The sequence below is a fragment of the Armigeres subalbatus genome, chromosome 2 (assembly GCF_024139115.2).
Source record: "Armigeres subalbatus isolate Guangzhou_Male chromosome 2, GZ_Asu_2, whole genome shotgun sequence".
NCBI lineage: Eukaryota > Metazoa > Arthropoda > Insecta > Diptera > Culicidae > Armigeres > Armigeres subalbatus.
This window is the reverse complement of record NC_085140.1, coordinates 285,770,006-285,786,798: the sequence shown is the minus strand read 5'-3', so window position 1 is coordinate 285,786,798 and position 16,793 is coordinate 285,770,006. Positions and strand designations below refer to the sequence as shown.

General features: G+C 38.1%; 2 protein-coding genes across 3 annotated transcripts in view; one reads left to right on the top strand and one right to left on the bottom strand.

Moving 5' to 3' along the window:
- The window catches only part of LOC134216470 (uncharacterized), a 34,894-nt gene extending 32,881 nt beyond the window's left edge, over window positions 1-2,013 (bottom strand). Inside the window, exons 1-3 of the mRNA XM_062695343.1 lie at window positions 1,891-2,013; window positions 1,531-1,827; window positions 11-147 (exon numbers count right to left, since the gene is read on the bottom strand). Of these exons, the coding sequence (XP_062551327.1) occupies window positions 11-147; window positions 1,531-1,827; window positions 1,891-1,963 (507 nt within the window). The 5' untranslated portion in view covers window positions 1,964-2,013. The remainder of the gene's footprint in view (window positions 1-10; window positions 148-1,530; window positions 1,828-1,890) is intronic.
- Window positions 2,014-12,475: 10,462 nt separating this feature from the next.
- LOC134212338 (uncharacterized) overlaps window positions 12,476-16,793 on the top strand; it is a 50,741-nt gene continuing 46,423 nt past the window's right edge. The window contains exon 1 of one of the 2 annotated variants that reach the window (XM_062690099.1): window positions 12,476-12,813. The gene's annotated coding sequence lies outside the window, so the exon portion shown is untranslated. The remainder of the gene's footprint in view (window positions 12,814-16,793) is intronic. The other variant, XM_062690100.1, reaches the window with a different exon arrangement.

Below are 16,793 nucleotides of genomic sequence, written 5' to 3'. Positions count from 1 at the left end.
TAAATCATACACTTTCCAGCTCGAACTCCAGATCATCAATGATAGCGTAGGCTCCGTTCAGGTCTTTTGTCAGCTTGTCACACTTGCTCTGGAGCTCTTGACATCGTGCTTCGTATTCTTTATTTTTCCCGATGTCAGAGACCTTACCTGAAAATGAGACGAAGGCGTTCATAATTCAAAAATTTGCGTAATTAAAGAGCACCGTCCGCAGTCAGTTTAGACAGATACATATAATGATTGCGATTCAATCTACAGGCGAGACAGATTTCGAGACCTTCGTGGGGGAACATTTCGACCAACTTGACCGGCCGGCGAGCCACAGCAGCACCAGAGGTTGATGTCATGCTGTCTGGATGTTTGCTGGTGCGTTCTCTTTTGACCTGATTTGAGCGGTTCGATTTCTGCATCGAATGGTGAAAAAAGGAGATCAGTTTTTTTTTGCACACTGAACTTTCTTCTTATTTTTTTCCTATGGCGGTCTTGAGGCGTAAGTACTCGTGCCTACTCTTTTATAGACTGACCACGTAAGTGACAGAAATGCTGCTTGGTAAACCGAGGAAGATAAACATTCGTCATCATGTATTTCCATTCATCAGTTGGGCGAAATTTTTGTATCACATGCACGCTTAGTTACAGTAATTGCGATCCTTTTCGAATATAAGGGTAGCTAATTAACTCTTATTCATAATAGTTTGCAACAGATGATTGTGGGATTGCAGAAAACGAACGTTGTTCATATTTACGAAAAGTTGAAGAATTGAATTGACAAATTTTAAATCCTGTCAAAGTCGCAGTGCACAGTTTTAGTAAAGAAATGTACATCACTTTTACAATATATCATTTTCGTTATAACTTTCAAATGCATCAACCAATTCTGACAAAAGTTTGTTCACATATTTGCTTAATCGAATGAAATCGAATGCAATGCGATTTAAATTAAATGCCTGAAAACAGCATAGGATTGCAATGCAACTACAAATAAAAAAAAATAACCATCTAAAGTCAATGAACTTAATTGAATGGTATGTGAAACTTGTTTCTCAGTTGTTATTTCAAATTTGTTTCAAGAGAAAAGATAAAATTTCGTTCAAAAAGACAAATATGTAGTAACACAGAAATCAAATCACTGTCATAAGACGAATTTAGTACAATTCCATTTGATTCCACCACCTCGTATTACTTTTACATATACGTATTTCGACCTCAACTGTAAGGTCGTCTTTAGTTTGAAGGTGGTGGAATTAAATGGAATTGTACTGAATTCGTCTTATGACAGTGAAAACATTCCACTAAAAAAGAGCTAAATAATTTTCTTGGGAAATCAAATGTTATTTATAGTCTATTCAAACTATAAGCTGTATCACTTGTTATCTGAATGTCAAATGTCACACATCTTTTTTTTTGTCTTTATTATTGAGACTTTCAGCCCGAGGCTGGCTCGTCTCGTGTCACACATCTATTTGAAGCCTGAATTGTTTATCACAGTCAAATTGATTGAAAATGACTACCCTGCCATATTAAAATTCATACCAATAATTTCCACCGGCACGTGATTGATCCTCCTGGTAGACGCCGCCGATCGCAGATTGTGTTCAAGCATTTTCACTCTTTCGGTTTGCTCGCTTAAACGATCCACCAGAACCCGGTAGCGGTCTTTGTGTTTTTGATTGGCCTCAAACAACTCTTCCCGATGAGCTGTTTCCTTTTCAAGTTGTATCTTGCATTGTACATTATGTTGCAATAAACTGCTATTTTCACTCCTTAGCTGCCGGTTTTCCGCCAGCAATGCATCGTTCTCTTCCGTCAGTTTTTCGTTTTGAGTTTCTACTGTAAGCAAATGCGTTCGTTTAGAAAGATATTTCTCCAATAATTAGCTGCAATACTACTCACACAAGTCGTTTCTGGATATCAGCTGTTTGATTCTTAGATTCAGCCGATAGATATCCTCCTCGTATCGTTCCATTTTTAAATCATTCGGGTTGAAATTTATACTGATTGGGATTTCTCGATTCAGTTGTGTTTCTACTTTTAATCGTTCTTCCAAGCTTATCTTTGATATACAGCTGTGATAAGATAAACATGGAGTGCCATCTGACGGAGAGTAGCGCCAAAATCTCATAGTCAGACTTGTTTGCAAGATATTGCGTTCAAGATATTGTTCGCTGCAAAAGTTCGCTGCTAGGGTTGTTCGTCCCACTTTGATTTGTTTAGTAAGTTTTTCTAAGTCATGAAAAAATAGTCAAAGTGCTTGTCAAGACCTCGCAACCAGCTGGTGGGCATTAATCAATTTCTTAGTTAACCTTGAACTATTTTCAAACACCATCTGAATTTTCTTCAATATTTGCATTTTTTTCGTGGGGTTAACTCATTGTTTCATTGACGCTAAAGGTATTAATCGCTAAAGCAGGGCCTCCCAAACGTTTTGATGCGCGACCCCCAAACAAATTCACTGATTTCTGGCGACTCCCTTAAATAAGTAACCAGGTTCCTAAAAAAACGAATGAAAATGGTAACATTTTTTTAACGAAACATTCGGTATAAAATAAAGAATTAATTGTTATGTTTTCGAAATGCAATGTTCATTAAATTATATTGGTTTGTGTTTTACATTTAGTGCGACGGTTGACTTTGCTTCCTATTTCTCGCAATTACTTGGCTTATATTGATATCCATTTTGGCTAACTTCATTCGCAAGAAGGAATACAATCGCAGTTTATTCCTGCATTTGGTTTTGATGACAATCACTTCTGAGAATCCAGTTTCACATCAAATAATTGTGGATAAGTATGTCCCACGCTCATCCAAAATAGCAATACCTTCCTGTGATAGTAGTTGTGCTTCAGAATACTGTTCTCAGATAAATCGACCAGCCCTTCATCAGTTTCTGTCGATATAATGGTATTTACTTCTTTCTGATTGGAAGGATCAATAATCCAAAGACACTTATCCGTTTTCTATATTCCTGTTTCAAAATATTCCCTAAATTTCACTTTTTAAGAACTCGGGTGGCTCGTAATTCCATTGATGATTTCAGGAGAAGAGAAGGTTCAATCTTTCTTTCGTCAACGGGTGTTTCCAACAATTTGAAGCATTCATAGTTCCCATTTTTAACATTTCGAGACCCCGAATCGAGTTTTCTCATGAATCCTCTGATTCTGTCATGAACATCAAAATTGTCTATTGGAGTTAAAGTAGTTAAATTTTTAAAGATGTCGGTAAGATATGCTAGTTTTAGAGAGAACTTCTCATCACGCAGTTACATTGAGAAGTTCTCTTTTCTTTGCAGAAAAATCGCTAGCTCCTTGCGCAGTTCAAGTACTATTGTCAGCACCCTACCTTTGGACAGCCGCCGGAGTATTTAGTATTGTCTGGCTTCATCAGCAACTGCGCTCGATGAAGTAGGGTTGTGTGAGGTTGTGCCAGGTGGTCGTCAGATCCCAACCCGACCATATAAGCGAAGAGAGATCGACAGAGAGAGAGAGGACGACGGAGGTCCTTCGTAGCTTAGTAAGGAAAGCACCTGTCTAGTGTAGTGGTTTCGTGGGATCAAACCCCACCGAAGGAACTGGATACTCTCCAATACCTTTTCCTAACTAAATCTATCACATGTTGTGCATATGCATACATCGAGCTTCAGACATAGTAACTATGAACAGCCCTATGATTGACTGTACGAACTGTAGAAGTAGAATACGAAGCTACCGTCATCGGTGGTGACAATGGGTCAAATAGGTGTGAGAATGGGTCACTGCTTCAAAAACTAAGAATGCTTGTAGAATAGATTGGATACATTCAAGAAGGCAAGAGGCAAGCGCAAGAAAACTAAATTAATAGAGAAATTTTTGAACGATTTACCACATTCTTACCCCTCAGACCCATTGTCACCCCCGATGAAGGTAATATAAAATTTGTGGACGAACCTGATTCAAATAAATGTAAGCATTTAATTATTACAACCTCGACCAAACCGGCTTTTGGGGTCCCAAAACTAACATTATTGTATTAAGAATCATGACCAATTGTATTGAAAAACATGTCTTCGACTCCGCAACGCTTCATGGCAAATGAGCCTACCAAATCAGCGATATATAAAAAAATGATTCTTACGAGAAATTCTAATCGATTGATAGGAAAAAAATTAAAAATGAATTACTTTTTTTTAATCTTGCGTTTATTTGTAAGGATCATTTGCCGTTTGGCGTTACGGAGCCGGATACTTTCGCTTTTTTACAATTCCCTTTACAGTTTTTGTAATCCTTTTGTAACACAGAAAGGCGGGAGACAACGAGAAGAAGACATTTTGACTAGAATTGCGACAGACAGAGAAAAAGATAAGTCTCATATACTCTACAGAATTTCTAAAAAAAAATGTTTGAAAATTTCCACAAGAAATTATTTGAATTTCTTACTAAAAACTCTTTAAGTTTCCACAAAAAAAACATTTTTTGAGTTTATTTTTACTAAATTTTATTTGCCAATTATTTAATACATGCATTCATGTCATAAACTAGGTGTTCCTAGGTTTTTTGACACCCTGGTGGTAAATCAGGTAAGTCAGAAGTAAAAATGTTATACAATATTGCGATTCTTTTCTTAAATCCGCAAACTGGCGCGCCAGTTATGCGCCGGCTCCCGTGCGCCGAGTTGTGCGCCATGCAAAAAGTAAATAAAGCCATGTCAAACAGATGTGATCTTTTGGCGCGGTTTTTCACATTCGCTTTTAAGGTATGCAACATATTATTGTCCCTCGATGGATAGTTAGTGTTTGGTGGAATAAACGGGATCTTTTTTATTTTTTTACATTTGTTGCTACTGCATTTGGATCAGTATACTGTAGTAATAATTCCCATTAGGTAATCGTGTGTAATATGTGATGAAATATTTTGCATTTCCATAATCAAGGTACCACAATATGGCAAATACCTTAGCGGCGCACAATCGAGAGAGACAGAGGTAAAATAGCAAAATGCTATAAAATCTCGAGAAGCATAATATTGGCCCCAGTATACTGCCTTGGGGAACACCAGCTCTTACAGGTAGTCTATCAGATTTAGAATTCTGATAGTTTACCTGCAGTGAGCGATCTGATAAATAATTTTGAATCAGTTTAATAATGTTCAGAGGGAAATTAAAATTCATCAATTTTACAATCAAAGCTTCATGCCAAACACTGTGAAATGCTTTCTCTATATAAAGAAGAGCAACTCCAGTCGAATATCCTTCAGATTTGTTGAGCCGAATTAAATTCGTAACTCTTAATAACTGATGGGTGGTTGAATGCCTATGGCGAAAACCAAATTGCTCATCAGCAAAAATAGAATTGTCATTAATATGAACCATCATTCTATTCAAAATAATCTTTGCAAACAGTTTGCTTATTAAAGAAAGCAAACTGATTGGGCGATAACTAGAAGCCTCAGTTGGTTTTTGTCCGGCTTCAAAATTTGAACAACTTTGGCGTTTTTCCGTTTATCTGGGAAGTAGGGGAACGGTTCGCCACTTCATCTCATAGCTTCTATTTCCATCCCATCAAAAACAAAGCAATGGAAAGGAATTTGGTTTGTTTATTATTTTTGTGATTTTTTTCAGCAGTGAGCACGCATGTTGGCAAAAAGAAGCGACGAATTTGGTGCCGTATTTCTTTGTTTAGCGATGAGTTATATGGATATATGTACAGTGTGATGGAGATTGGAACATTTCCCCTATGCCAATTGAAAACATTTGTTAAATAAATTAACCAAAGGATAAAGAGCTCTCAGGAAGGTTTTTTGATAAGTATGTAGGAAATACCATCATCACCCGGGGCTTTCATATTTTTAAATTTTCTAGTAATAGATCTCAATTCATCCAAATTAGTTCCCAACGAAGGGTCAAAAACATTCTTTTGATTGAGAATGTCTCCGAAGCTCCGTGTAACCTGATCCTCAATTGGACTTGTGAGACCTAGACTAAAACTATGGGCACTTTCAAACTGCTGAACAAGTTTTTGAGCCTTTTCGCCATTTGTTAATAAAATTTTACTTCCCCCTTTAAGCCCTGGAATTGGCTTCTGAGTTTTTTAAAAAGAATTTTCGTTAATTTCCAAAAAGTTTCAAACTGGGATCCAACTTCGAGACATCATTCTCAAAGTTTGTATTTCTCAGAATAGCGAAACGTTTTTTAATTTTATTTTGCAAATCTCACCAAATAACTTTCAACGCGGGATCGCGAGCACATTTTTAAGACGGATCAGTAGCTGAAGATCGTCGTCAATAATAATGGAGTTGAATTTAATTTCACATTTAGGAATTGCAATGCCTCTGGCTTCGACAATTTAATTTGTCAAAGATACGAGAGCATTATCAATATCACTTCTGGTATCGAGAGGAATATCAGCATCAAAATTTCTATCGATATATGTTTTATATAAATCCCAATTAGCTCTATGATAATTAAAAATAGGGCTGATTGGATTGTTGATAACTTTTTGTGAGATTTCAAACGTCACAGGAAGGTGATCTGAGTCAAAGTCAGCATGCGTTACCAATTAGCCACACAGCTGACTTGAATCCGTTTAAACTAAATCAAATGTAGAAGGATTTCGACTGACAGAAAAACAAGTTGATCCATTGGGATATTGAATAGTATAATATCGAGCAGAACAATCTTCAAATGAAATTTTTCCATTGGAATTGCTTTGAGCATTATTCCATGAATGGTCACCATTGGCTTTGAAGTCACCAGTTATGAAAAATTTGGATTTGTTGCGAGTGTTATAACGAATGGTTTGAGTTTCCACCACCAGCAGCTTAAGCGCCACTCTCGACAGGGAGAGGCTGCTGAGGCTTGTTTAAGAATCCAGCTGAGGCTCTTTCTTAGGGCGGGACAATAGACTTCCTCAAACACCCGAAATCACTTCTGTTACAGATACAACATAATCATCTGCAAATTGTCTGAGCGTGCAATTTTCCATGAGACATTCGTCAATGTCTTTATCATAGAAATTGTAAAGAAGAGTGCTCAAACATGATCCCTGTAGTGAAGACATCTACCAATATGAAGACTCCTATGAGTCTTCCGTGCATCCATTCTATAGCTGAACGACGGTCGCACCAAACAAAAGATATTTTAGTTACCAGATAAAGATTGTCACTGACGTCGCTGTCCGGAACATGTTTTGCCGGCGAGGATAGGGGAGCTAAATGTCAAAGAAGGAAAATCCATACGATTTAACAGCTTGGTACCCAACATGTTCCGGACAGCAGAACAAAGGGAACGGAAGCGACAATCTTTATCTAGTAACTAAAATATCTTTTCACCAAACACTTGAACGAATTATTACTCGATCTTGAAACATGCATTGAAACATCGATGCACTTTGATAATCACACTTTTTATTGCGTGTGCACTGGTCGTTAATTTCTTTTTCGCGAATTCCACTAAATAATATTTTTTTCCTGGAGGAAACAAATGTATAAACTGCACAACTGGCAACCTTGGCCATAATTTAGAAGGAGAATTTGAGGAGTTGCATAATGCGAAATTGTTAGAAGACAATTTTCAAAACAAAAGCAAGTTGTTCTCACACCATTTGCTTTGTCCCACATTTATCGATGTCAAAATGCTTTGAAATCGACACCGTCTCACTTTCGATTACTATTTGAAACTGTCACACTTTCAAACTGTGTTTTTAGATTCAGTGTGAACAGCGCAATAATTATGGAAGGGTTGTAAGGAGTAAACACCTTATACACATATTCTTCTTTAGGAATACTTTCAGATGATCCTCCAGGAATTTCCTTCCAAAAATTCTAGCACGAAATCCTTGGTATTTCATTAGGAATATTCAACCGAATTCCAATTTTAAACATTCACAAATTTCTTCATAAATTGCTTTCGATATTCCTTGCAAAAATTATTCAGGGAATCCTTCGCAAGTTACTTCCAGATATTGCTTTGGGAATTCTAGCAGATATTCCATCCGAAATTCAAATAAGTTATTCTAAAAATCCCTCCGGAATTTTCCTCAGGATTTTTTTAGTAATTTTTCTAGAAAAACCGTACACATTTCCTTAAGGAATTCTTCCAAAAATTCATTAGAGAGTTTCTTCGTAAATTCCTTAAAAAAATCTTTCCAAAATTTCTTTAAAAATTTCTTTAGGAATTCCTTGGGGAAGTTTTTAGGATTCCTTTAAAAATTCCTTTGTAAATTTATAAGTCATAAAAGGCAACGGTGCGCCGCCGTTGTGGCAGTAGTGAATGCCACGCTGCCGCTGCCGATGTTGTGACCGACGCATAGGTCTATTTAGGATACATATTTAGATTTTAAATTGGGGACATTTGTTCCCTCATTAGCCACCCATTCATTTTTTTTTTAAATAGATACAATTTTTTTCTCAAGTGTCTATTTTTTTGTAGATTTCAAAAAAATATTGAGTGGATAAAAATATTTAAAAAATCAGAGAATACATTTTTACTTTTATCAAACCAAGTTCACAGAAAGGGATTAATTCCGCCCGAAAATTTTAAAATATGTGTGAAAACCTTGCTATCTGTTTCGGCTCAAATTGTTTTTGGCTGTGATACATCGGAAATGAGAAAAAGTTTCACCAACTAGTAAACGATCCACAGTGTTATATAACAATCGACTCAACTCGACGAATTAATTTGATGTCTGTATGTGTGTATGTATGTATGTGTTTTTTTTTTCTTCCCAAGCAATGGAGGGGGAATCTGCTCAACAGACATCCTGGGTTGTCCAGAAAGTGCGCGGTTAGGGACTACCTCCAACAGCAAACGAGGACTACATCCCCGACCCGCTAAACCGTTTCCATTGCCGCCAAGCCCATAGTCCCTGCGGTACAACCAGGAAGTAATGCTTCAAAGGGGGGCCAGTGCACAACGCACCCTCGAGGTTAGCTGCGTGTCCTTGCAGCATCGAACATCGTGACTCGCTTTTTTAGAAGAACACCATGGTATCGTGCCAGCGTGGTGGCTTTCCAGGTGGCCTTACCACGCCGTATGTCCTCGGAAGGTGGGAAGGGTCGACTTGGCGCCTGCTTCCCTCTCCACGACTAGTATCAAGAATGATGATGCCGCGTGCACCCCAAATTGACCTCTCTGCGATAGGGCCTATTCGCCAGCACACAGAGGGCGATATGTATGTGTATATATATGTGTGTGTGTATGTGTGTACAAAAAAATGTGAGACGCACTTTTTTCTACTTAGCTTTATCCGATTTGTAAAAGATGCATTCAACGTGCAATCCTGCCTAATTTTTCGCTATTGAAAATTGTCCCAATCGGCCTTGGAAAAAAAATCAATTTCGGAAATTTTATTGTTTCAAAAACTGCTGCAATACATTCAAATGAACGCAACTAAATGTGAAATGATGGAAATAATTGAATTTATCTCCTCCCTTATGTGTTTTTCTCGTTACTTTTTAGAATACACGAGAAAGGCACCATCACCGCTACGTGGGTTATTCTGGGTTTCTTATCAAGATCTCGATCCGTATAAACAATGTTGCTATTATGTTGTATTAGAAGTATTAGGTCTGTGTGTCTTTTGCGCTATAACTTAGCACACAGATCACATTGCTTATTTAAGTAACCGATGCTATCTACGTCCACACCATTGTTGCTTATTTTGTTGTTTAAGTTATTGGATCAACGAGTATGTTCGACTAACGTCAGTCAACCATGCTGTTGATCACGAAGAAGCAACTATAGATAAATGAAGTCACTTCCAGTATTCTTCTTGTTATTGGAATTACATCCCCCACTGGGACATTGCCACCTCGAAGCTCAGGGATCTCTTAGGAATTCTACATTTATTAACTGCGAGGTTCCTAAGCTATGTTACTATTTTTGCATATGTATATCGTGAGGTTAACACGATGATAGTTTATGCCCGGGGAAGTCGAGAAAATTCCTAGACCGGATCGTGAATCAGCATGGTCTTGCTTTGTAGTCGTGCATCGTACCGCCCGGCTAAGGAAGTCCCCCTCCAACTTTTCCAGTATAACTAAAATAAATTTGTGCGGAAAGGCTATAATATCATATCATTAAGTCTCACATAGGAAACTGACAGGAATTATTGGCAGGATATTGAGCTCTTACATTTTCAACTATGAACAAGTGATTCTAATTGTGACTTTTTTGCTCCCCGAATAACTTTAGGCTAAATGACATCCGATTGACCACAAGGCCGAAAGTTGTTTGACGGAATATGTCATTTGCCCAAATAAGACAGGTCAAAACACATCTGACCGAAAATTGGTAGAAATTTGGTTTGGTAGAAATAGCCATTTGGCTAAATGTAATTTGGTCGAAATGCACATATGGCCCAAAATGTCGTACGGCCGAACTGAGCCTTTGGCCGAAAAGTCGTTTGGCTCAATAGGTTATTTGGACAAATTACTCGTTTGGCAAAAAGACTCAATTGGTCAAAATGTCATTTGGCCGAATGGGTTGACATTTTTGGCCATATTACCAGCAGCATTTCCTTTGGCATTCCTGAGGATTTTTTTATGGATAATACGAAGATTTTCCCGTAGAACAAGGAAATTCCTTAAAATTTTCTTTAAATTTCTTCTTGAAAATCTGAACATTTTTACGTGTGTGAAAAGTTTTCTCCTTACTAGAGTGGGAAGCGAACCCAAACGTCACGGCACGTAATTGCATTTAGACGCGTGGGTTGCGCGCCACGAAGACCAAAACAATTGTGATACACATTTTGGCACTAAACATTATTCATTTCGCTTGCGCTTGTCGGCCATTGCGTTCTGGAATTATAAAAAAGCAATGTTTTGGGAAAAAAAATCACGATTGATTTTTTTTTCAAAAACTTTTGCAATACTTTCAAATAAACACAAATACACTGGATTCTGTTTTTACACGATTTACATTTGTTCAATTTGGTACTCATCCTGAATGTTTAAAGCATATTAATTATCATGTGATTTTTCTTTGATTTATTCTGGATTTTTTGAAACTTGTTGCGAAGATTTTGGTGGTAAGTTGAAGTCACACGATCAAAAACACGAGCGAAAAAAAATCGTGTAAAAACAAAATCCTGTGTAAATGTTATTTGATTGAAATAATTGAATCTATCTATCTAAAGTGCTATTTTGGCATCTCATGTATTTTTTTAATTTCACTCAAACGCAAAGGGGTGTAAGTGACAAAAAGTTAGTTTTGAGAAAAACGGGTGCAAAGTTTTTCAGTATTTTTTTGCTCCATACAAATTGTATGGATGTTCAAAAAAATACTAATTTTCTGTGAATTTTTACATTTTTTTAACAACATACAAACTATATCAACATATTGCCGCAAAGCTTAAGATCCAAAGCATTTTTTGCTATAGTCAACTCAATTTTGACTAAAATGTCACTTACATCCCTCTGCTTCTAACCCCCTCACGAGAAAGGCACCATCACCGCAAGGTGGATTACGCTGTTTTTTTATATCTAGTTACTGTGCCACTTTCTAACTCCGTGAAATAAACATTTTGTTGAAAAATTGTTATGATACGTGGAAGATGTTATATTGAAAAGGGCATCTGGTTGTTTTACCATATGGAAGGTTGACAGTAAAGAGATTGTTTGCGAGCTCCGGATGTGATTGTTCTGTTTTGTGTAGTCAAAATGCAAGTTTATTAGGTAGTGCGTATTTAACCGTGTTTCAAGTTTAGCATGCAGATTGTTCGTGGGAGCTTGGCATACCATTTCGTTCAAATAATCATGAAAAAATTTTGACGATTGAATTTGGTTAGAATGTTTCAATTGTTCTGCCACTGCCGCAGATGTTGTTGGTGTCCCAGATATATGGCTTACGTTGCAGAGCTGGCCCTTCTCGGTCTTCTATTTCTCGAGCAGTTAGCACGAAAAGAGCGTTCTTGTTTACTGTAACAGTTATGGATAGCTAGTGCATCCGCAATGGGTTTGATCATTCAGTTATTCATTACTAGCCGACCCGACGAACTTCGTTTCGCCTAAAATTAATTTATTCTCTGCTTAGTTCTCGAATTATGCAGACATTTCTGTTTCATTTGTTTGAAAGACCCCCTTTACAAAGGGGGAGGGGTATCGAAACATCTTAAGAACCTTCACCGGGCCCAAAACCGTTTGCAATTCACGAATAGAACCCCTATTTGAACTATTTTTGTGCATACAATAATGTGTCGAACAACTGTACACTGTCCACCACTGCAAGACAAAATCTGAATCCAATTTCTCACCTCATTTGTATCGCCATTCAATATAGTGTTACACCATGAACCGGCTTTCGTTTGATCAGAAACAATAAACATTTCCGATTTAACGATTTCCCCCCAGCTTGTTCGGAAAACTTCAAGCGACGGACATCCCAAAACATTGCACATCACTGCGAACCCCACTATGACCAACCGTCGAGCCTGCGCTCTACGACGTAAACATTTTCCTGCCGTCCCGTTTCCGTGTTGAGTATAGCCATGCCAAACACCAGGTCGTCTTCGTCCTTGCTGGCGTAGGCCACAATCGTATCCTTGCCCCGAAAGCAACTCTGTGGCGAGTTATATCATTCCCTTCGTGCGGGCTGGTCACGTCAAAACACAGCTCAACTTTTCATAAATATGGCCGTCGGAATCCGTGCGGTTGGTAGAGTTCGAATCAGGATTTTCGCGGATAATTAGTGAAAGTGATGAGTTTGCTGTTAGGTTCCAGGAGCATTATGAACAATTGGTGAAGTGCAGTGCAGGCGAGTGTGTTTTGGGAATTGGGATTCATTAGTGAAGTGGATATCGGAGGGGGCTAGCTCTACGCCCATTTTTGCAACTATAGTTCTTTGCAGGTGAGATTGTTTTTATGTGGAATGAAACCTCCACTTGAATATATTTTAATAATGCTATTTTTGGTTGCTTGCTACACAATGTGATTAATCGATAAAAATGGGCATCAGAACCGTGAGAATATTTCGTATTTAAATTCTTCAGTATCATAACCAGATTCATGCAATCAGTTCTTTTGCTTTTCTGTGTGCAATAATTGGATACAAATGCTCAATTATTTATATATGGTTTCATAACCGGCTTCGGCGAAAATCACGAGCGACCACACATCCTGGAGCAAACCGTGCATGAAATGTGTTCTGTTCAATTCAATATTCATAAGCACGGAAAACCATCTCCGAGCACGACCCCAGATGGATTGTCATAATTTCCTTCGGCTAACCAGCGGATGAAAAGTTGGCAGATTATGTAAACTATTCATAACATATCTCCCCGTGGCAATATACATTCCGGAAGTGTATGAAGAAGACCTTACCCAAATGGGATCCTCCCATTGTCCCCTTGCTCTTCCCTCTGCAGCATAAGTAGCAACATGCTGAGGCATCGAGAGAGTACGTACTTCACATAGCTTGGGTTTTCATAACAATCATCCTGCTATCACTGCACAGGTGGAGAAAAGGAGATGCATATTTTTGGCACCCCTCGCCTTCAGTTAGTGAATGTTACGGTGAAACCGATTTTTAATTTTTATTACCTAAAATCCTAAAAAAGTAATTTAATTTGTGTTACCTAAAATCGATGGAAAGTTTACTAATCTTTTTGAAACATAGTGTCCTAGTGTCTTCAGGTGCGATTTTGTAACGAAAGAAAATAGGCAGAGGTGTGAATTTGAATGTTAAAAAAAAATCTTCAGGTGACATTCGGTGGATACCATCACCGCTTTAAAAGTCATTATGAGTGTTCGGGAAGGAAAAACGGCCGACTCTTTTTAGCATAACGCTTAAAGCTGTAAATATTTATTTTAGTTAATTAGAATTCATTTTAAGAAACACAATTCCATCTTACATATTCGGATCACCCTAATATTCAAATTTCCTCGAAAAAACAATTTCTATGCCTGGTTCTTGGCGCTATAATGAATTTAGTGGGGAATAATTTAAGTTTTATTTAATTTAAAAAGATATCGATTCTCACTTGTTTCGCGTCAATTATTCGCGAATCTGTTGATTTATGGCAAGGGCAAGCACTGGCACCTAGGATCACTATGGGGGCATAGTTAAATCTTCAGCGTTCTGTATTAAATAAGACAAATAGTTAACTAACCTATAATGCTAGTTCAGCATACACGTATGTATACGACGATCTTAGCTAAACCACTGTCACTAAACCGCAATCATTTTTAACTACGCATTTTCGGCACTCAAGTTATCGACTTGTGTAACTATAATTTTATATTCAATATATATTTTATAAATCCGTAGCCTGCATATCACTTCTAACAGGATCTACAATTTATTGTTGCTTCGTAGCGATGGGTGTATCATTCGTTGGCTCGGCTTCGGAGCAGTTGTCTCCTGCTGACAAGGTTGCCAAATTTGAAGCGGTGTCGTCAATATCCCCCTCCTCGTAAGCCTAAGTGTTGGTCTCAGCTTTACTGGTTATTACAACGTTTTTATTTTATTTTTTACAAGGGAGAATTCATTTACACACTAACCCAGCACACGTGCATTGTAGTTGCCAAACTACCACACGGAAGTGTACTGGAGTGTCGGACTCGACCGTACCGGTAATACCAACTAAACTCCCTTGGGCTCCGCCATCGTTTCCCACTGCCAGTTTGGTAACCGGCCTTCTAAAAACTCTGCTCGATGTCTGCACAATCCCTTGACGAACTTTGCCATCACGACCTCGCACCACTTCCAAGATTCGTCCTCGAGTCCACCCGTTGCGTCTCTCATCTTCGACTATAACCACTAAGTCTCCAACCTCAATTACCTTGACATCTCCAAATAAGCATATGCGGTATTTCGAAAAATTTCGTTTCAGCTGGTTCGAAACGAAATTGCGCGGAATTTCGCGGAATTTGAGCATGGCGAAATCTGTTTTTTTGATTTCGTTTCGATTCGTAAAATTGTAAAAAATTTGCTAGAAAAAAACTAGCTTTTAAAGAAATTTAACGGAATTCCGCGGAATTTCGAAACAAATTTAAACTTAAACCAGACTTTATATTATCAAACATTTTGGCTGCGCCGCTGAACAAAATCGTAAAGTTGATTTTGAAATTTTAGTACAGACAAACAGACATAACACTTGTCAAATTTTTATCGTTCACTGATTTACTAATCAATTTAAATAATCATTAGTTGGCCAATCGATCACGCGTGGCGTGCGCATCGGATTTGCTCTAGTTTGACATTTGCTCACTACCGCCATCTGGTTCGCCCAACTAACTGAAATCAACAGATGTCGTTGGTTTTTGAACGACTTTGAATTTGATGAGAAAATGTTCAATGTGTTATGTCTGTTTGTTTGTGATTTTAGGTTATACAAATTTTTCTGTTAACGCTTACTACATAACCCCATTCTTAGTCGACAAATACGTATGCAGTTTTCTTCTATAAAACGTCTTCAGTGTTTCCAAGAGTCAAATTCAAATTTGGTGATATTTTTTTTTTGGTCTCTCAAAACTTACGTCCGTTGTCGGAGTATATTTCCAATGGTGCTCCTCGGTGACAAACGAATTTGCGGATGCAGGTTATGCAGGATGGAGAGGACAGGTCATAAGCCGCCTCAGCATGCACAGCACGAGTCGTCAAGCAAGTGATAATGCAGACCCACCGTTTCGCGTTTGATCGACCTACCTTGACGAGAAGAGGGCCAAAGTAGTCGACTCCAATATGACTGGAAGGTCGCACCTCTGGTGACAGTCGAGCTTCTGGCAATGGTCCCATTTTAGGGTCGGTTGAGCCTTATAAACTTTGCACCATTGGCAATTCCTTGATAATGTCTTTACAACCACACTGTTCGGCTGTTCGGCCACATTGAGAGTTAACGTAAAGTCAATGTCAACTTCTCTCCACGAACAGCCTAGATAGCCGTGTGGTGTCGGCAGCTGGTTATCTGGCTAAGAATAACATTACGGATTGCCTGTTCCAGTGGTAAAAGTCCACCATACAGGTGACCCCTAATTCTCGGTGTGATGCGGCTTTATGCTTACCGTGCCTACGAATGAATGGTTAGGGGGGTCTAATAAGAACCTAACCGCAAACGGAGCCTGTGAAGCACCAGGGCCCCCTCACAGTATTTTAGCCCTCGCTGCGCTAACCGGAGATATGGCGTAGTTGACTCTTTACTTCTCCGAGATAATCGGCTACTCTTATTCAACCTTATCGTGAGGTTAAATAAGAGAAGGGTTATGAATATGTGTTTTAATTAGTTTTCAACAAATTGTCACCTATATGGATTCGCATTATGCGTTTTTTACAATGTGCATTATGTATGTTACCTATATGGATTCGCATTATGCGTTTTTTACAATGTGCTTTGTGTATGTTACCTATATGGATTCGCATTATGCGTTTTTTCACAGTGTACTCTGTGTTTCGTCTTCGACGTTCGGCTTCAGCTACTCTTGTTTAATCTCAACTTGAGTTTGAATAAGGGTGGGATCATGAATGTTTTTTACATAGTTTTTCAACAAATTTTCACCTATATGGATTCGCATTATGCGTTTTTTTACAATGTACTTTGTGTTTGTCACCTATATGGATTCGTATTATACGTTTTTCAAAGTGTAATCTGTGTTTCGTCTTTGATGTTTGGCTTCAGCTACTCTTGTTTAATCTCACCTTGAGGTTGAATAAGGGTGGGGTTATGAAAATGTTTTTTTTTACTTAGTTTTTTTCAACAAATTGTCACCTATATGGATTCGCATTATGCATTTTTTTTACAATGTACTTTGTGTATGTTACCTTTCTGGAATTGCATTATGCGTTTTTCACAGTACTGTGCGTCTCGTCCTTGACGTTCATCTTTGGCTACT